This window comes from Crocodylus siamensis, chromosome 12, assembly GCF_052110815.1.
Source record: "Crocodylus siamensis isolate JL-2025a chromosome 12, ASM5211081v1, whole genome shotgun sequence".
Taxonomy (NCBI): Eukaryota; Metazoa; Chordata; order Crocodylia; family Crocodylidae; genus Crocodylus; species Crocodylus siamensis.
Window position 1 is genome coordinate 25,033,622 of NC_143406.1, and position 21,768 is coordinate 25,055,389.

General features: G+C 48.2%; 1 protein-coding gene across 4 annotated transcripts in view; it reads left to right on the forward strand.

The window, feature by feature from the left end:
• Positions 1-21,768, forward strand: part of CAPN15 (calpain 15) — a 77,920-nt gene that overhangs the window by 34,539 nt on the left and 21,613 nt on the right. For all 4 annotated transcript variants that reach the window (XM_090023949.1, XM_090023950.1, XM_090023951.1 and 1 more), the window contains one exon: positions 19,667-21,161. In XM_090023949.1, the coding sequence (XP_089880075.1) occupies positions 19,689-21,161 (1,473 nt within the window). In that variant the 5' untranslated portion in view covers positions 19,667-19,688. The remainder of the gene's footprint in view (positions 1-19,666; positions 21,162-21,768) is intronic.

Genomic DNA, 21,768 nt, shown 5'->3' on the forward strand with positions numbered 1-21,768 from the left:
TGATCCTCCCCCTCTATGCGACACTGGTCAGGCCACAGCTGGAGTACTGCGTCCAGTTCTGTGTGCCCCATTTCAGGAGGGATGTGGACAACATTGAAAGGGTCCAGAGGAGTGCCACCCGTATGATCCGGGGACTACAGGGCAGACCCTAAATTGAAAGACTGCGGGACCTAAACCTGTTCAGCCTTCACAAGAGAAGGCTGAGGGGGGCCTGGTGACTGTCTATAAAGTCACTAGGGGGGACCAGAAGGGTTTAGGGGAGACACTGTTTCCCCTAGTGCCCCCTGGCATAACAAGGAACAATGGACACAAGTTATTAGAGAGTAGATTTAGATTAGACCTCCACAAGAACTACTTCACATTTAGGGTGGCTAGGATCTGGAACCAACTTCGTAGGGAAGTGGTGCTGGCTCCTACCCTGGGGATCTTTAAGAAGAGGCTTGATGTCTACCTGTCTGGACTCATTTGAGTCCAATCTTTTCTCCCGCTTAGACGGGGGGGCTGGGCTTGAAGATCTACAAGGTCCCTTCCGACCCGACTTCTATGATTCACCACTGCTGATTCACAGTTGGGCAGGGAAGGCCACTGGTTGCATTTGGGGAGGCTGATACCTCCTTGCTAGGAGAACGTGATGGATGGCTTTGTGGCTAAGGCTCTGGACTGGGACTCAGGAGACTTAAGCTCAGCTACTGGCTGTCAGACTCAGTGCTTGACCCAAGGCAAATATTTGTTCTTTGTATGCTTTGGCACCCGTCTAGTGCGAGGCTGATGCTGACCTACCTGTGAGGATTTCCCTAGCTGACTTCCTGCCCTCAGGGCAGGGGGCTGGACTCAGTGATCTCCCAAGGTCCCTTCCAGCCCTAATGTCAATGAAATCTATGATGCTGGGGTGATCTGAATGCTACAGGGATAGGGTTTTATAAATACCTTGGGAGAGGTCTGGGCAGTATCAGAGCTCCACATGGGCAGTGAGGGAGACAGGGCAAAGCAGCCAGAGGCCATTAGGTTATCCAAGGGAAGGTGTGGGGTATTCAACTCTGCAGTACCAAACTTACTTTGCTTCCATAGCCCCTTGGTTAGCAAATGAGCCAGCTAAGCAGGATCCAGCTATATTGGTGTCTGAATGGGAGACTCAGGCAATGCAGGTGATTCATAGGTAGCTAATGCCTGGATCTGAGCTAATGGCTGAACACTGTGCTGCAGGGCAGAGCTGTTTTTGGATGAAACCTGAACCCAGGTGTCCTCAATGCTTGGAGTAATTAAAGATCCCATGGTCCCTTTCCGAAGAGCTAGAGTTATTTAGTCCTGACAGTTTGCTCCAGTTCCGAATTGAATGACTACACACAGCTGTTTCACACTCCCCGTTGTAGGTTCACTTAGTTGGGAAACTTGTCCCACCCAGTCCTGACCTGCTGTGCCATGTTGCATCATCATTAGATGATGGCAGTGACTTACTCCAAAACAAAGTGAATTCCTCTGTGTGTAACAGTACAGTGTTTGGGGATGAAAATTGCCATTGTATTGAACCTTGGGCTGCTAAATTTGTAGTCTGTCAGCCTGGAGCCCCAGAGGAGAGCACTGGGATGGCAGTGACTAGCTAGCATGATCTCACTATTCCTGTCATAATGGCTGTCAACAGTCTGCTTCCTTGGATTAGGCCCATTGGTGGAGGCAGAGTTGGTAACCAGCACACAGCTTGGGATAGGCATCAGTGGAAGGATGTCATGGGTTCAGTTCCCTCTTGGGGGAGATGAGATAGGAGGAAAGGGGGAGGCCTACAGGGTTCGTATTGGTTGAGATTCCCACTCATCAGTGGAGCTGACCTCTGCTTACCTCAGAGCAGCATCTGGCCTGCTGGCTCTGACCCTCCCTCCTCCCATTTGTCGTGACTGCCTCCTTTATGGAATGTGCAACTGGCAACAGTGACTTGTCTGGAAGGGCCGAATCAATGGAACAGCTTAGCCAGTTGTCATGCTATATCACTCCTTATCACCCAGTGGGTGGAGAAATGCCATTTTATTGGTGCTGAGTTTGAGTAGTGCCAGGAACAGCTGCAACCCCCACCCCATACACCCCTTTTCCTGCCTGTGGGAAGACAGAGGCAGTTGGAGGGTTGGAGCATGGCAGCAAGCCGTGCTCCCTATGCTGTCAGGAATACAGCAGCTAATTTTGTGCTTTGTTGCACTTGTCTGCTAGAACCAAAGCACCCTGGGAACTCAAGGGAGAGGTGTCAGGAGCAAGGAAGAGCCAGGAGAACCGAGGTGGGGGCAGCGGTGAGGTTAATAGGATTTGTTACTGTTCAAAGTATTGACTCCCAGCGGAGCCATACAGTAGAGGGGTGATTCAGCTGCCACAACAGTCTGTTCTACACAGACACAAAGCAAGGCCTCTGTTCACCATTACCCCATGGTTGGTAGGTCAGAATGACACAGGGGCCCAAGGCTCCTGTCTGGCAGGCTTAGGCTGATCTCTCTGCACAGCTCTTTCCTATCAACTAGTGATGAATGTGATGCTGTATTCTGTGCACTGGGCTTGGGAGAAGGAGCATGATGGGGAAGGGGATGTATGTGTGAGTGTGAGAGCACCTTCTTGGAAATACTCCTTAAAATGTGAGCCCGGCCCTACATTTGGCGTTCCGTAGAAGGGGTCACATTCTCCCTATCTTTAGTGGCTGCTGATAGAAAATAGGCACTTGGTGCATCTCTGGGGAACTCATCTGCTCTGGGATCTCTTACCACAAAAGGAATCAAGTTGTTCAAATAGCCACATCCCTAGAGATCTTGGACTTGTCGACAGTGCCCAGAGTGGGTGGCATTGATGGCAGCTGGCTGCTTGCAGAGAATTGTCTCGCTGACTCAGTGCTGGTCTGTCACCCAAAGGAATCGTCCTCCACCACCACCGTGAGGTCAATTCATATATCATACCCTGGTCTGAAACCAGGTGAACTGAACTCCAGGAAACCTCAGGACATCACATACCAACATAGTCATCATCCTGTTCCAGCTCTTGACCAACATCTTCCAAGATGGGAGTTTTGCAGTAGGCCAGCAGTTGGCAGGATTGGTACCATCAAGAGGTGGTTTCCTGAGCACACGCTTTGCTGCAGGTCTCTCAAGGGCTGCTGGCCCTCTTGAGGGGAGGCACTGACAGTTACCATAAGCAGAAGCCCCAATACTTTTGCTGCCAACCTTCGCTAGCCAAAAAGGCCCACTTGTTTGTCACCCAAAATACAGCCAGTAGTTAAGACAACCAAGCATTGACCCCCAGAGTTTCATCCCACCAACAGCAATACGTGATCAATGACTTCATTAATTTAAGTGTGTGACATGAAAGCAAGGGTGTTCTGTGCATGGGGTAGGGGGGCAAAAATGAGTCGGGCATGGGCATGGGCATGGGAAAGTGTTTTGAGCTGGGGGTGAGGCAGAATGTGGCTTCTGAGATTGCAACTTGATGGTGAAAGGCCCAGGCCTATGGATTGGGAGATCTGGATGCTGTTTCCTTTCTCTGCTGTGGACTCCTATGGGCCAGTCCCATTTTCACTTAATCCCAGAGCTCCACAGCTCTGCCAAGCCTGTCAGACACATTAAGACTGAGGTTGGCAGCCTTGTTAGGCCAAAGCTAGTGGGAGCCTGAGAGGAGAGATTGTGAAGGATGAAGACTGGTGTGAAAGGTGGAAGAACGGACTTTGTTAGACCTGTGCCTCTGGTTTCCCCATTTATACAGTGGGGCTCACATTCTCTAAGCCTTTGAAGCCTGTTCTTTTAGCTGTGGCAAAGGCGCCTTCCGATCCTCTGCCTGGAGGCACTCTGGATATGACAGGCATTTCTGTTGCAGGCTCTCCTGAGTGGAGGGACAGGGAATCCAAGGTTTCTATACGGCTTGGAGCTAGAGCAGGGAGGAACAAACACCTGCTGAGACAGGTGGGAGGCATGGCTATCTTCATCAGGTCAAGCAGAAGGGAGTGAAAAGGGAGGTATTAATTAGGTTTTATGTGGTGATAGGAGCTGTGAAGCTTTTGTGCCTAACTAGGGGAAGAGTCAGCAGTGGTGGGCTGCTCCACTATGCTCAGCGTGGTTCCCTCCAACAGCAGTGTTTGCCTCTCAGGCCTCAAAGTCAATAAATGATTTTGCATTTCCATTTCCTCCTGGGAGGAAGGAGTTTAATCTAATTTGTTAAACTAGGGGCAGCATTTTGAATCTGAGCTAGGGGCTGGTGGTGCCAGTTTGATTCAGGCAGGGTTGTGCAGCTTCCTACACAATGATCCGCACTGGGCTGCCAGCACCTCTCGAGCCTTTCCCTACCATGCAGCACAGTCAGCAGTTCATTCCCAGGCTTTCCTGACAGCTCTACGGCTGCTTCTTCCTACTAACCTACCCCACTTCTACCCTCATCCCATTCTAGACCAGGAGATCTCTTGAGCACACTGTTGCAGGTAGGTGCCTTTTACTATAGCTGCTTTACTACACATCTAGCAAGCTGCAGACTGCTCAGTGCTGGCCCATCTTCTCCTCAAGTAGCTGCTTCACTTGCATGGGTTTTGCAGGTGAAGAATGTCTGCTGATTCATTGGATCTGGTGTTAGTCATGTCGTGTAAATCTTCCTTAGCTGATTTTAGGAGGAAAAGATTTACAGGGCGATGAGTTAACAATTTAACTGCAGCTTTCGCCAGGAATCCTTTTGGATCAGGGTGTCATCATCCAAAGCTTCCTTTCAAGCCACCATGTTCCTCCAAACCATCTACCTTTGGGCTGCTCCTCTCCCAGACAAGAGGTATCTTCAGTGAGTTTGGTTCAAGTCTCCTTAGTTTCTTTGGGCTTTTCATCAGGCAAGGAGAAATTAATTGGAAATTTCTTAAACCCTGATCATCCCCGCTACATGCTGCTCCCTTCTCCCTCCCCTTTTCCCCCCAAACTATATCAGTTTTCCACCTACATTAGTAGTGTGTTGAAGGGTGTGGTGTCAGAGTGATGTATTTTGTCCATGTACAACATGTACAGTGAGCTCTGCACACCATCCTCCAGAACTGTTGCTCTCACTGGTGCTTTCCCATACCAAAGAGATGGTTTCATAGTTTCATAGTAGCTAGAGTCGGAAGGGACCTAGGTAGATCATCTAGTCCGACCCCCTGCCTTGGCAGGAAAGAGCACCGGGGTCAGATGACCCCGGCAAGGTGCTCATCTAACTTCCTTTGGTATTTGGACTTGGTCTGAAGGCCACTGAAGTTAATGGAGTCTAACTGTTGACTTCCCCGAGATTTGGAGTGGCAGATACTGTATTGTCAGTGGTGACCCCACTGTCTGGCACTTACCTGATGTTAGCTGAGGAATGTTTATTTGAATGTTCTGCCTGTATTCATTTGAATGCACAGTTGGGCATGCCAAGACCCTGTAGACACTCCCCATCATACACTTGAGTTGGCAGCCCCAGTGCAGGAAGACACTCCCTTTGATGATACTGCAAATGGAGAATCTTGTTAAGGAATGTCCCCCTTGCTCCAATCCTGCACCCCAATAAAGCTGCAATGTGGAAAACATGGTTAAGGTCATTTAAAAAAAAAACACCAAGCAAAAATAAAACTCCTAAAAATTAAATGCAGAAAATGATGGCTCCAGCTACAACCATAACTTGGTAATATTGTGCACACATACTGAGATTAAATAGAAGCAGCAATTCAGTGATCACCAATACAATATACTATATGGGACAGGAGCCTAGTTTTAGTTGCTGTAACAACCATGGCTTTCCTTGTTTTGACACTCTGGGCCCAATTCTCAGCTGGTTTTAAGTCAGTGGAACTCCTTTGAAAGCCATCAGATGTGTATTGATTTACACCCGCTGACAATCTGTGCCCTCATTTTCAAGTCTTGGTAGTAGCACTAAATCTGTGTGCATTTGTTTTTGTTAAGTCGTGGTGGTGTCAGCTTTCATTGTTAGAGCTGAGAACTTAGTTTCCAACCTCAGCTAAAAGAGCCATTTTCGCTATTTTATTTAATGACACTTCTTTCCTGCCTGTCACTAGTGTGTCTAGAAACCGAGTTCTGCCCTCCCTAATCCCTAGTTCAGTTGTTTGTACATTTGTTAAGCAGATTCTTTTCATGCTGATATTTTCCATGCTGCTTCTCAGGCCAAACATTGGGGAGGGGTGGGAGATGGGGTGCGTGCACATTACATGTATAAAAGAACAAACTGAACCAATTTTGACTAGACATCCTAAATAAGCCAGGCATGTTTTTTATCTCATGTTTTGGCTTCAGTTCCTGCTCTTGTAGTGCACATAGAGAAGGCAGAGAAAAATCACATTTTTGTTCTGTCTTCCTTCTTTGAGGGTCTGATCTTGTGAGGATCTGAGCAATCTCCAGATCTGCCAGCTCTTGGAGGAATTAAGGGAGCTTGGAACCTCACAAAATCACAGTTGAGGAGATTATTCAGGTTTTGATGAGTTTATTCAGGGTAGGGATGAGGATTTTTAAATTGTAAACTCTTAAAATCACATGTATTAGGATTTCGGTAGGGGTTTTTTCCCCAGGTATCTTTAAGCAATTCTTTTAGGGATGCTTTTTAAAGGTTCATCTTTCAAATATTTTAGTAGTGCCAGAAAGTCTTTTGAGACTTTAGCTGTTGTCCACAAAAATTGCCCTGATTTATCCAGATTGATTCAGAAACTGATGCATTGAAATTACTACAACTCCCTGGTGTGCATGGTCTTACATGGGTTCAAAATGCACATTATAACTGGGATAAGTCAGTGAGATATTTACTAAGTTAAATCTATATATTGATTTAGCGTAGTCAATTCATTACTGCCTTAAGCTGCTCTTGAACCCACTCAGTGTGTCCATCAGTGAGTCGCACTTATTTAACTACATGTGTATGTAGATCTTCATACACATATCCATAAAGTGGCAGGCCAGGCATAGCTAGATCTTTCTCCATGTTTCTCCTGTTCTTTCTGCTTAGCTTCCTCACCTGCAGAAGCCCAGAAACACAAATGATATTAAATGCAAAAATCTTAAGAAATGAAGTAGTTGGAGTCCAAGCATGGCAGATTCTTATCATAATTGGCCTACCTTGAAAAGGCTGCAGCTGTGTCTGTAGAGTTTTCAGCTTCTCCAACCCAGTGTGTGAAATTCAATTTAGTCCCTGTGATGGATTAAACAGCTGTCCCAGGTCTAAGTGGAAATATTGTAATTCCAGGGGGCCGGTTTGCAGATGTTCCCAAACAAGTATCATTTCGTTTCGGGTCTAGATCCTGGAGGGTGTTAAGTAGGAGCTTGCACTGAATTTTGTCATGAGGATCTTTGTAGCTCTTTTGTTCCAGTGGAGAACTTAGTCACACCTTGTTACAAGAAAGAAGTATTCAGCGTTGAGCGTCTTTTCTCAGTCTCTCTAAGCCAGTGGTTCTCAACCTTTTTAGTTGTCAAGGTACCTCTCCACAAGTTTTCAGAATTTAGTGGCACCCCATTAAAATGGATATAAATATAGAATGAATGCTATAATATAAACATTACATTGTAATCAATTTGCTATTAATTAATTGCATTATTATATTATAATGTAAAATGTAATATAAGTGTATTAGTCACACCTTCAGGGTGCTCTCCCCTTTGCTGCCAGAGTTATCCCTGGACTCTCTACACATCAGTCACCACTGGTATCTGATGACCAGCAGGCCAGTTTCTGGCCTTAGTTTTCCTGGGGTGATCCCCACCTAAACTTCCCCCTGCACACACATGGCACATGCCCTAGTAGGTCAGAGGGAAAGGGTGGAGGGCAATAGAACATGTAAGGCCTCAGGTAGGTGCAGAGGGACCCCTCTCCCTGCCACCAGTCCATACCTGAGGGATAAGCACAGCCTCCACTGCCACAGCTGCTCTGGGAACTTACTTGCCCTGCAGGGTCCAAAGTCACCTGGCCCTGTGAATGTGCAAGGAATTGGGGGATGAACCAGGCTAAAAAGTGCAGCTCTGTGTCCACATATTTGCCTGCCCATATGCAGAAGAGCGTGCTGCTCAGAACAGCTGGCATAGGAGGGGGCAGCCATTGGTGTCTTTGTTTTTAGGACTCTGGGACGGGTGGGCAGAGGGAGGAGCAAGCAGCACACACTTCTTTGCACAGGCCTGAGTGCTGCAAAATCACTGCTCTGAGCAGTGGCTCCCATTCCGCTACTTTCTGACACATTTCTCTTGCAGTTCTCCCCCCTGGATGGGGTGAGGCTTCTTGTTGCCTTATCTAATGGATGGGGAACTCAGGCAGAGATGCTGAGTGACCTGCCCATTTCTCTTTGGCAGAATAGGTACTTGAACCCAGGATTGTGGACAAGCGTCCGGACAAGTGACCCATCCTTTCTCTCTCACCTCTTCTGCACTCCCTATCATGTTAGATTCCAGAGGACACTTCGGTGTGACATGCATTTCCCTTTGGCTTAACAAGATTATCTTCCACCCAAACCCCAAACTTTAGGTCAAGGAGGAGTCTTTACAAACCTCCTTGAAATAATCTGTTGTCCTTCCTTTCTTCTGTTGCTGTAAAGATTCTGCAAGTTACGTCAGACAAAGGCGCGGGGAACATTTTCATCTGTGACTGAACCTTTAAAAATTGCATTGTCTTGACATGCCTGTAACTGCACAGTTCACTGCTAGCCAAACTGGTTTCCTCCCGAAAGGTAATTGCTTCAATGTCCTGAGATATTAGGAGCTATTAGAAACTAACGATGCACATCCTGTTTTTCTCGTAAGGCAGACCTTAAAAATGCAGATCCCGCTTTGATGATTTTACGGGCAAGATGATCAAGTCCCTGTCTTTGATGTGTCATTTTTTGGCTAAGAGGGTCTATAGCTGTACAGTGTGTTACAGCGATGCATTGCAGGGGAGCCTTGGGGTGGGGGGGCATTACGGAGTCCCGCAGCATTGTATTTCATAGTGTGACACTGGGTTTGGGACCCCCAGGGCTGCAGAAAGTCCGCTTATGCATCTAGTGGGTGGACTAGAGTCTGGCCTGTAGAGCCTGAGTCTCAGCTACTGCATTTCAGATGATATGAAAAGAAGTTTCCTTTACTTTCCCCTGTGGACTGTGGTGGGGACTATTCAGTCCCTGGTATAGCAGCTCTAATTTGTACTGTGCTTCCCAGGACCCTTCTATGAGCACTGGGAAACGGAGAACAAACACAATGCATTGCTCTGTGGCCACACCTTAGATCCATTTTCTGTGCTTGGCATTGGGGTCTACAGCTCATGTAGAAAACCCTTAAACTAGTCAAGGAAGGCTTCCTGAGAAGGGGGGATTTTTAAAGGGCCATTTACATTGCTTCTCCTTTGCCTGGTTAGTGTAATAGGACCTGAGTGTAACTAGAACCAGGCACCTTCTGAGACTGTTGCCTTGAGGCCTGATCCACCCCTATTGAATTCAACAGAAAGATTCCTGTTCCAAGCAACAGGAGCCAGGACCATTGTAAATGCTTCTAAAAGAGTCTGTGTGCCCCTCTTCTCCCCCCCGCATACTGCAGCAAAATGCCTTCCAAAGCCCCCAGCTTTCCTGCCTTATCAGAAAACTGGAGAGCGAAACATGTTGGACGTGAAGGAACTGCTTTATGAAAGGCAGTATGCAATGTAAATTGGTGCAGAAAATCCTGCAGTTCAAAGCAGGTTCTGGGCTTTAGCTTGCTGGTACTGAAGCATCCTGTAAAATGAACTCCCCGTGTTTCCAGCCCAGGCTTCTCATTACTTGAGTTCTTATATTTTCACCAGAAACCTTCCATTAAACATCCCAGCCTTTCATCCTCCAGCCTAGCATACTTGGTATAATTCTGCTAAGTATTTATTGATGTGCACAGTATGCTAATGTTAGACGAGCTAACCCTAGCAGGGTAAGCACGGTGCTAAATGGAAGCAACACAGGAGTGAACATGAGTTCCTGGTTTGGTGCAGCTGGACTGAAAACATTTTTGCCACTGGGATATGCTATTAGAAGGACCAACTATTTGTGTCAACCCTAGGTTGTGCATTTGGTGTGTGAGCCTGAAAGTGTTATAGGGGGTGCTAATGGCTCTTTCAGAATAGGCCTGGCACTCACAACTTGTCCTCCTCTCCTGTGCATTTGTCTGTGCTCCAGCTGCATACCTGGATTTGTCTCTTTGCTGGATACCCCTCCTACCTCTGTGTCCTTATTAAGCTGTGAGAATATGGCTCTCATGCTTCGACTCATTCGCAAGTCATTACCACTCAAAAGTGCCATTTTCAGCACAAATGCACTTACATTACTTCAGTAAATGGTTCTTTGCTCTGACTCTGCTGAAGTCAGAGGCGTGGAACTCCTGGGATGGAAGGGGCCCAGGTGGAAGTGGGGTTGGCATGAAGAGTGAGCAGACTGGACCCATGTGTATTTCTCCACTGCCAAACTGGTTTCCCAGGAACCAATTGCTGATTTGTCCTGGGCTGACTCCAAAGAGCAAGCAAGCATTGGAGTAGGTATAAATATATAATAAAGCTGTGGAGCGCTCAATAATGAATATTTCAGGAACAAGGAGCTTTTATTTCATCAACCACAGCAATACAGAGAGTATTTTTTTTTAATTTCTCCCTGTCCCTGTTCTCTCACACCAGGGTGAGGAAACTGAAGGACCAACTCAAGTTTACAGCGAGCTGGGAGATGCGCAAAACACATTGGCAACACAGGGGGGGTGGGGAATGGGGGAGCATGCCTCCCCCCCGATTTTTGTGCCAGCAGCAGGGTGTGGGGCATGGGGCTACAGCCTAGCTGGTATTAGAGCCTGGCAGCAGTGGGGTGATGGTGATGGCAACGGCACAGTTTCTGTGCCAGTGGCGGGGCATGGGGCTGCCGTCTGGCCAGATCTAATGGTGGCAGTGGCAGCAGTGGCAAAGAGTTGTGCCCCCACACTGAGACACTGGCACAGGGTAGTACCCCCCCCCCCCACTAGCAGCAGTTGTGCATCACCTATGACAAAACAGGTTTGTTTTGCCTGACCTTGCAGCAGCATGGTGTTTAATTGCTGGTTTGCCCTGCTATCCCTGCCCAGAGCACACGTGTGGATGAGCTTGTACTTGTGCATACTGGTGCACCACCCCTATGTAGAGCTCTGGGAGAGTTGGGGTCAGTAGGCTGGGGCTACAGGTTAGCTTGCAAGCGTGAACTGCTGGACTGTAGTGTGCAGATAGGGCAGTGTTTCTCAACCAGCGTGCTATAGGATCCTTTTAAGAGTGCTGTGGGGTGCCATACAATGTTAGCATTGTTAGGTGGGTAAACATGATTTCACAAGTTAAGTTCAAAGATTTCAAATACGAATCTGCCATATCAGAAGCATTCAGACCTGCTGTGATCTTTCTAAGTTCTTTGTAACAAAGATTTTCTCTCTTATTTTTCTGTAGCAGGTATTTTCCAAGGGGTGCCTCTAGGTTAGCAAATCATGCGTAGGTGCTTCCACACCTAGCAGTACTAATATTGTACAACATCCTTGAAAGAATCTCAAGGCACCTGAGAGTCTCATGGCACCCTGGTTGAGAATCACTGCTCTAGAAACAGATTTACCTCTTTGCAATCTCTGAAGCATATGCCAGTACTCTACTAGTGACTTTTATCCAAAAAACTCTAACTGCTCAACATAGCCCATTTTTGAGACAAGAATCTCACTGTGCTTATCTTGCAAGGGGAAACAGTTTGAATGAATTGCACAGGGTTACACAGGGAATCAATGTCAGGGTTGGGATCAAAACCTAGAAACTCTGTTCTCCAGTGTCTGGCTCTAAGCCCTCACTTCCCACACCCTTGCACATAAGTCTGTGTTTTGCTAAAATGCCTTGGGGATTTATGTTCTATTACATTTTGCCTGAACAAAATACTGCTTTGAAGGAAGACAGAGCCCTACATAATTCTGAAGGTGGCTCAGGCTTCAGCTGAGGCAGCAGTAGACCCTGGGCATGGACCTTAGGATGAGAAACAACTCCTTTTTTCACAGAGTTTTATCAGGATATTGCCTGCCTAATTCTGAAGTGTGGTGCTCCCTTGTGCTCCTGGATTAAGAAGATTCCTGAATTCAGCCCTGCTGAATAAAATGAAACCAAAGGGCAGTTAGAAATTAACTTGTATGGTTAATGGTAGTTAAATTGCCCACTTAAGAAGAACTTGTGATTGCACAATGGAGCAACATGATGTTATAACTGGGGGCTGACTTAAAACATTGGGTCCACTCAAGAAATGAGGCATCTGGACTCCGCCCTGATACATTATGAATAGCTGCATTCAGGTACCTACTCATAATCTTGTCTGGATTAATAGGTTAGAAGGTGAGTTGGACATGGAAAAGAAAAAGGAGAAGCTCATGTGTTTGGGGGTTTTCTTTCCCCACCTGGAAGACCATTAGCAGGTTGGCTTTTGGGACAGGTCTTGGAAAGCCAAGGTCTTCTTCAGGCCCCTCCCTGCCTGTGCTGTAACTTCAGCAAACGGTGATGAAAGTTCCTTTTGGGACCCAGTTCATATTTAGACAATTTGTTTTTGTGTAATTGGCTATTTTGGGAGCAAGTGGGGAGGCAGGGTTTGGAATGCTTACAAGCTGCCATAGTTTGCATGAAGTTGGCATAGAGGGTGCCAGATACCCTGATAATCTCTCCTCTAACTGCATAGTGCTAATTCTGTTTTAGATCCTAAATGACTATGGTCATCTCCATTCAATGCCCCCTGCCTAGCTGGAGATAGATTCACAGCATTTTTGGGCCCATGCAGGAGTCCATGCAAATACGTATTGCACTGTTCTTCAGTATATAACCTAGTATCTCCTGTTCTAGTCATTGACTTTCCTGTAGCTGTGCCATTACAGTTGGTTTGTAACCTGCCGCATCTCCAGCAGGTCCGCTCTTTTACCCCCATAACAGTTTGGCCTGGGCACCTCAGTCCTGACCTAAAACACCTCTTTTTCTAGTTTAGTGTAAGAGACTTTAATGTGGATGGTGCCTGCTGGGAGAGGGCAGAGTCTAGAAGCTGGGATCACTGTTAGGCACCTGGAGTCAGGAACCAGAGTCAGAGGGAGCTGAAGTCAGAAGTAAGGTCAGATACAGATGAGTGGTTTCAAACAGGACTGGAGCACAATATAGCAGTGTTTTTGCCCAGACATCTTGCTGCTGTCTTTGGGCTCGTAGGCTGTGTCCAAATGAGTGCAGCCATGTAGTTTGTGGCACCACAGACATCTGTGGTGCTGCATACCGCACGTTCAGTTCTCTGTGCTGCAAGGGAGCAGTGTGGAGGGGTTTTTGATCCCTCAATATCCAGGCCTCAAAAAAACCCACAGAGCAAAAAGCAGTGCAGCGTACACATGGGCAGCACGTGCTGTTCAAAAGCAGCTGGGCTGCCCAGAGCTGCTCTGCAGCTAGGTTCTGCATGGCAGAATTGCCACTTGCAGCCCTGGGAGGCCCCCAGGACTCCAGGGAAGGCTGCTGGGGCCAGCCAGTGCTGGCCCCAGCCTACCTTACCCCACCTGGGGTAACTTGCCATGCACCAGAGAGCACATGGCACAGAGCAGGCATGGCACAGAGGTGTTCCCTAGGGACAACTAATGGCGTCACTAGGTGCATGGCTGCTACTTGTCCCTGGGGAACCAGATGTGTACAACATGTGTGGACATGGCTGTAAAGGCTTATGCAGGCAGGTCCTTTTTCCCATAGGTCTGGGGGGATGACTCGGTCAGTAACTCTAGTCCCTGATCATCACTTCCAACAGGGGTCTGGGGCTGAATCCTCTCCAGCTGGGCCTAGGCTCACTACATGGCGGGTGCACATGTAGTTTTGTGAATGCAGCTCATTCACTGCCTGCTCTTTAGCTCCCCCTTCTTTCATAGTTACTGGACTGTATTTAGCAGTGTCTGACCTAATGTGTGGAAGTTCCACGAATTGGCCCTGGAGTATGAATGGACCACACAGCAGTTCCCCCTGCTGCTCTGGAGCCATGTGTGAGATCTGTGATATATGTACCCGGAAAACGGTTGGTCTGGGGAGAATGGAAATGATTTGCAGCTTGAGAAAAATGAAGCCAAACGTTTTCTGTAAAGTTCAGTGCTTTTCTTTTGTAGTCGAGCAGAAGGATTTTGCTGAAATATATCATGTAATGGAGAATTCTGCCCTTATACTTTGTTAACAAGAACAATTGATTTTTTTTTTTTTTTTAACTAGAGAACTGAGACAACAAGGTTTAGGGCCTTAGTTGTTTTGAAGGAATTTTATTTAGAGAGAAGGCCTGATCCTGGTGCTGTTCCTGACTTACATCCTCTCGGTGATTCTGTGCCAGCTGGTGGAGTAGTCCCAGGCTAATTAATACTGGGGCAATGGTGTCATCGTGTGCCTACCTCTGACACCCAAGTCTGCTTACTCCTCACAGTAGGATTGAAATGCATTAATCACATAGCACAGGGGTGAGATGCATTTGCTGTGTAATGCTTAGCTTCACTGCAGAGAGCAGCCCCAACACAGCTCCTGATCTCAGAGTTGTATATACATTATTGGATAGCAGTCACCGACTCTCCCTCACTTCTTACTGTCCTAGAATATTGCTGCAATTAAGTCTCCAGCCTCCCAATGTAACATCTTTCTTAACTGTTGCAGTCCCCATAATGGATCTATTGAGTTGTGCCAGTCTGCCAGTGCCTGTTAACAGCTAGTAATGGATGGGGCTGGCTGGAGCAGTATTGTAAAACTCAAGTCCCCCTTACCATCTGATCTGTTGTTGCTTTCTCTTTACAAAGTGAATGTATGTGGTGGGTATATGGGTAGCATTGGCTCAAAATAGGTGATGTACCAGCTTCTCCTACAGTCAGCTGCCCCTTTTGACGTGGATTCCACCTTCCCCTGCTATTCCAGTCCTAACCCCTGAACTTGTCTAGTGCAGGTCAGTATAACCTGTGGTTGCTTCTGCCCTTCCAGACAAGCACCATCTGTCCTGTTGTCCTTTACAATCAACCTCCTTGCTCACTCCAGTTCTGATCTCTTACAACCATTTCTGGACAAATATACCTCACCAGCTTAGTCCCCAAATTCATCACAGTTGAGACCAGTGTGAATGAGAACCTAGTTTTCCAATGGTGACTAGCTGTTGCTTTCACTCTCTCCATCCTCTAGTCCTAATAATTGCAGCCCCGTTTAATTGAAGGAAGTTGCTACAAATCAGTAAGAAGGAAAGGAACAATTATAGCTGTGTAATGGGCTCCCTGTTCTCTCTCTGCCTTTCTCTCTCTGTTTCGTGGTACATCTGGGAATGCTCAGGACTGTGGTGGGTCTCTTCCATTGGGGGTGGGGTGGAGCTCACATGGATATTTCCAGCTGCGGCCTCTTCCCAGCATAGCTGCATGTTTGAAAATTGAATACAAAAGGAAAAATCTCCTTCCTGCCATGGCTACTGTCTTGAGGCTTTGAGGAGACTTTGCCCCTGGAAGCCACTTCTCTAGCTCACATCTGCCATTGTTACTGCGAGGTAACCATGTTTTTTGTCTGGGCTGCATCTCGTTAGGGGCATCTCCTTTTGCATCTGCTCCTGGGAAAGCCTGCCCTGGCACACTCCTTGCTGTCCCTTCTGGACAAGCAAAGCACTGCAGGGTTTTAAGATTTTTCTAGATCTAAGCTATGCCTGGAAAATTGTACATGTATAACTGTGTGGGGTGGGGGGAGAGGGGTGACTTTATTTAAACTGACAGACCTATTGCACTGGAGGTCTGTAATCTTAGTAGACGTATTCCTCTTCCTGTGTATAGGAATAACTATATCGGTGCAAAACACTTTTCTACTGATGTAAATGCATCTGTGCCAATGAGGGTTGTACAGCTTGAAGTGTGTTGCCATAGTTGCATCTTTTCTGGTATAGGCAAGAACTCCTTTAGCTCAGTGGTTCCCCACCTGTATCACTACCTTCCTTGTGTCTCTTGCACCCTCTAAGTCAGGATTTGGGCTGCACTGATTTTTTCAGACTAGCGCTTGGAAATGAGGCTGCCCTGCACATAACTTGTAAGGTTGGTTATAGAGTAGTGAGCCACTGACTGAGGGGGTGGGGTTGGATAGAGGCACATAATTATGACCTTGGTGCTTTCCATTCTTAGTTATGCAGTTTGAACAGAAAAAAACTCCTATTTGGCTGTGATCTAGTGGAGCAGCAGTTGTCACTTTGGATCACTTGTGGTCCATAACCTCAACCAGACCTATAGCTGCACTGGACATAGGGTCCTTGGGCAGTCAGACAAGGCTCCACAATGCTGATGACTTCATTCCCCTGCTAGCTTGGCTCGAGTCAACCACCATGGGTGAATGTCACCTTTTGGCCTTTAATGTACTGAGGCTGTCACCACAGTATAAAAAGCATTATTACAATATTCAGTGTTTGTTTCTGTGATCTGAGCTTCTTACCTGTACCATGCTTTTTGAGAGAGAAGACGACAGATTTGGGAGTAAGTATATAAAGAGGATTGTATTTTTAACTGAGGTGGTTGACTGGGTCTACTGTGGTTCAGATGGGAAGCAGTGTAGGGTTTATGATATGTTGTCAACCTCTAGAAAAGGCTAATTCCATTCACCATTGAAATGCAGCCAGGTCTGGGGGTAGAGCTTCGTAGCCATTCGGCACCCCTCAGCGCAGTCACTCAGGGCAGGGCGTGAAGGATAGATACTACCTCCAGTCACAACTGCAGTGCAGAATTTTAGGCATAAGGAGCACAGTTAACTCAGACTGGAGTTTATTCTGGATATCAGGGCTGACCTCCCTATTTTTGCAAGAAGTTCTGGGAGTCCTGCATTTATATCCCATCTAGGCAAGGGCTCCTACAGCAGCACAGCACCCTCTTCCTTCCATAGGAGTGTTGGATATGTGGTGAGTCCATACTGGAAGGACATAACTCGATGAATTGTCAACTTCATTCCCTGCAACGCTTGATTTGTCTTGAAAACCTCCCATTGAAGTAGTGGTTCACTGCTCACAGCACAACCCTCCTCACACACACCAGCAGTTATACAAATGTGTGTGTGTTTGTGTACGCAGATGGGAAAAGTGGGAAGAGATAACATAAGTGTCAACTTCATAGAGCTAGAGATTTGTCTGAGTTCTGTGGCTCCTGATGCTGATTTCGTGCTGGCTCCCAGCTCTATTAACTCAAGGCAGAAGGAAGAAAAATCAATTTTTACATTTCACTTTGTTATGAAAGATTCCTGAAATAACTCCAATAAATACCTTGTAAAGAACAAAATATTAAAGAATGTTATATATACCATAAAGAGTTTGCAATATCTCTGTCTCACTCCTTCTCTCAGAATTAATTTGATTCTCTGAAATGGGCTTTGCTTTTAAAGATATTTATCTTATTATTAAATGGGTCCTGTCGATAGTGTGGGTAAAGCAAGCAGAAGAGAGAACAAAGGTTATTCTGGTCTTTGAGGAGGAAGGGCTTACCTGCACTTGGATCGCGTGGGTTCATAGGTTGGGAGTGTTGTTGGATCACTGTTAGGCTATTGCTGGGTCACTGGCTCTCAGAACTGGCCAGGACAACCATTCCCATTTGCCTCTACCTGCTGGCAGTGCCTTTTCCTCTCCCCTGTGATTCTTACTACCTTGTTACATGCCTCTGTTGTCACAAGACCATGTATACTTGGGGTGACAGTCAACCAGCATAGCACCTTACTAGGGAATATCACACCTTCTCTCTGGGTGCTGGTGGGTATTTGGTTAGGGTTTGAGATGTCTGTATTCACCTGAAGAGATCTGGGTTCTGGGGCCTTTATTTAAGAGGTGAGATGCCTTGTTTCCTGGGCAATACAGCTGTGCTTGAGATCTGTAGAGGAACCCAAGCCCAAACCTGTACAACGTAACAGTGAGGAAGTCACAGGACCTTGTCCCATGGTGAGGTCCCCCAGATTTGGAGTTTGCTCCTGCTGGGTGGTCCAAAGCTTCTGGAGTTTGTCAGCCTTCAGAGCACACCGCGCAGCTGCTCCTTTCAGATGAGATGTGCTGTGAGGTGTAACGTCCAGGGAGGGTTGGGGGTATCTTCCTTTCCAGTGCAAACTAAGTCGCTGCTGGGCTTCTCTGAAAGGGCCCAATCCCACAATCATACCTGCAGAGTTGTAGTGGAGCCGAAGGTCTTCTAGCATGGTTCTTTTCACAGGGAAAGGGCCTTAAGTTTGGTATTCTGTGATCCCCTTTGAGGTGAACTCATGCTTGGTGACTGGAGTTTTGTAGTGTGTCTTTTTTAACATTACAATCACTTGCTTAAGTGAAAAAAGAAGCCAGAAGTTCATTTTTGAGCCCAACCTGCTGAGTTTCGCTACTGCTTCAGGGCTCAGGGCTGGGCCCAGGGCACAGGCAACCATTTGTACGGATCATTGCCTGTACATGTTAGCAAGTAACATAAGATTAGAGTGCAGCCCAGTGCATATCATGCTCCTTTTGTTGTTTATGCACAAGGTAAGTGTAGTGCAGAGGTAAGGTAGTGGTACCCATCTCAGTGTTCACAGTGTTGGGGAAGCTGCCCATAGACATACTGGGTTTTACAAAGTCTGGGATGACTGAAGGTGCTCCCAGGACCCTTTTATCTTTGCCAAGGAGAATTTCCATGTTAGGATTCAAAGCCCCCTGTGCAGCAGTACCTGAAGTGAAACTGGGCAGTCCCAGAGTTGCGTGGGGTGTTAGAAGTACAGTACTGCCCTGATAAACCTGTGGGCCCAGTGCCCACAGCACTACCTTATGCCATGACAAACATGTCAGAGTTTGAAATTTGCTCCAGTTTCAAACTAAAGGGGTTGCTGATCACCCAGGCAAGTTTCTTTTACAAGCTCAATTTCTCTTCCTGCACAGACATGCTACTGCAGAGTTGTTAGCTAAAAGAGCACTCTCTTTCTGGGAATAAGACAGACATCTGTGTGTATGTTTGTGTGTCTGTCACCTTGTGGCAGTAACAACGTGCTTCCCCTGCCTTTGTCCTCATATGCGCTACCTGGGTGTTTCTCCACAAGGCTGGACCTAACCACAGTTCCTTTGTATTCCAGCCACGTGGATGTGGCATGCTGCAGCTAAGGGAGAGCAGTTGCTGTTTGATGGTGTAATGGTGCATAGATTACTAACCAGGAGATTTATTAACTACACATAAAGGTGCTGCTAATATGGGGAATTTGCTGAGTGTAAAGCTAGAGGGGAGGGGAAGGGAGGAGGGGGCGCCCTTACTGCTCCTTGATAAATGGCCCGGGAGCCAGGGGTGCTTGGAGGGGTGCGTCTGGGTGGGGCAGGCGCTGCACAGTGTTGGATTGCTGCCACTCCTTAAGAAACTTGGTAGGATGCCAGTTTACTTCTTGTGCACTCAGAGGAATAGGTTGTCAGTGCCAGAGAAGCCAGTCCCAAGAGCACAGCTACACTGGATTCCTGCTTGCTCCCTTCCTGGAAGCAAAGTTCAGTCTATGCCAGGCAAAGAAACCCTGTTCATGCTTTTCTACAGCAGCTGTACTTGTTTGCTGCCAAGGGCAAGGCTGGTTCCCGTGGCCCATGCAGACAAGATCCAAGAGTCTGGCCTGTAATGTGAGCCTGTCAGCAGTTGTGTGAAGCCCCCTCTCCCATGGTGCTAGGGCCTGGTGTGGTTCTCTCCCCCATCGCTCCACTGCCTCTTGTTCCCTGCTCGTAACAGTGTCCTTTCCTGCTCTCTTGCAGTCACACCCACTCTCCTGGTTCTATGGCTGCTGTGCGGGAGTGGTCCTGCACGCGCTGCACCTTCCTGAACCCTGTGGGACAGCGGCAGTGCTCCATCTGTGAGGCTCCCCGCCAGAAGCCAGACCTCAACCACATCCTGAGGCTCAGTGTGGAGGAACAGAAATGGGCCTGTGCCCGCTGCACCTTCAGAAACTTCTTGGGCAAAGAGGCCTGCGAGGTATGTGGTTTCATGCCAGAACCCGGGCCAAGCGGCTCCCCACTGCCCATCATCAACGGTGTCCTGCCCAAGCCCACTGTGCTGGTGGAACCCAAGGGGATCTCCAAGGAGGATGTGCACAAAGCTGAGAGCAGCAGTGAGGAGTCAGGTGGGAAGAGCCCCGAGGAGACAGAGCTGGAGAATGGCTGGGCCTGCCAGCGCTGCACGCTGCACAACACACCTGTGGCCAACTCCTGCTCAGCCTGTGGGGGGCCACGCAAACTCTCGCTGCCCAAGATCCCTCCTGAGGCGCTGGTGGTCCCCGAGGTCATCGCCCCTGCTGGGTTCCACATGGCCCCTGCCGCCCCTCAGCCTGGCGTCTCTATAGAGATCACAGACAGTGACCCTGTGGCCAGCCAGGGCTCCACAGCCATGGAGCAGGATGCTCAGAAGATGCCAACCTTCAGCCCCTTCTCCCCTGGCCTGCAGAACAACCCTGTGCCCAGGAGCCGCAGGGAGGTGCCACCCCAGCTGCAGCCACAGGTATCTGAGGCCTCTCAGCCCACGGCTCAGACTGCAGCTGGGCAGAAGGGGTCTCCACAAGGCCAGGCCAGGGTCCCCCCTGTTGCCCGCTTCCAGGAGATGTTGTGCACCAAGCGTCTGAGTGTGCTGGAGGAGGAGATGGAAGTCAGCCCATCATACTGGAAGTGCAACACCTGCTCCCTGCTCAATTCTGCTGGGGCTAGCAAGTGTGAGGCCTGCAGTGCTCAGAAGAGCAGTGACACAATCGACCTGGCAGGCGACTCAGTGCGGTTCACCCCCTGTAGCCCTTCAAGCCCTGACTTTACCACATGGTCCTGTTCCAAATGCACCCTAAAAAACCCCACCCTTGTGCAGAAGTGCAAGGCCTGTGGCTCCTCCAAGCTGCACGGCTTCCAGGAGCATGGAGTGCAGAGTGAATCAGCCCCCAAGTGTCCTGACTGTGGCATTGACAAGGGGAGCTGTGCCTCTTGCAGCGGCAAGGCCCCATCGGCCCGCAAGGTGGCCCGCCTCTTTCCCTCTCAGCCACCCTTGACCCAGGACAGGCTGAATCAGTGGCCGTGCCCTGCTTGCACCCTACTCAATGAGCTGAAGGCCAAGCATTGTGTGGCCTGCCACACTCCCCAGCAGTACATGACCCAGCGCAAGGGTGCCAAGCCGCTCAAGAGGCGGGAGAGCATGCATGTGGAGAAGAGGCGGCAAACGGATGAGGGTGAGGCCAAGGCCCTGTGGGAAAACATCGTGACTTTCTGCCGGGAGGTGAGCAGTCTGTAAGCTTCAGCCTTCCCCTGCCCCTTTCCCTCGTCCTGTTCAGGATTCCCATGTGGAGGGAGGTGAGACCTGCCGGTTCTTGGCTGCCAAGCCTGGCATCTCCCTGGCAAGCTCTGCTCAGTGTGCTGCTTGCCTGAATCTGCAGGGAACTTGAAACAATAGGTCTGAGACATGGGTACTTCCCAGCTTATCTCACTGGGTGTTGATTCTGAAACTTAATGTTACACAGAATAATATGATTATTATTTACTACCTGGGCACATCAGTCATGAATCATTATGCTGGGCACTGTACAAACACATGAACAAAAAAGCCTTGCCTCAGAAAGCTTTTAGTCCAAGCACAGGGCAATAGACAGCCAGTGGGTGCAAATACATGGCAGGAACACTAGTATCGCCCACCCTGAGGTTTTAAGTCACGAGGCAGGGCCCCAGGCGTTACACTATTGGACTGCTGCTTACCATCCCCCATTGCCCAGGCAATGAGCATTCCTCCTTGGTAGCTAGGAAGGCATTCGTCCAAGATTGTAGAGCCAAATGAACCCAGTTGATTAGAGCTCCTGCCACAGGTTGGCGGCAGAGGGTAGTGTGGATTC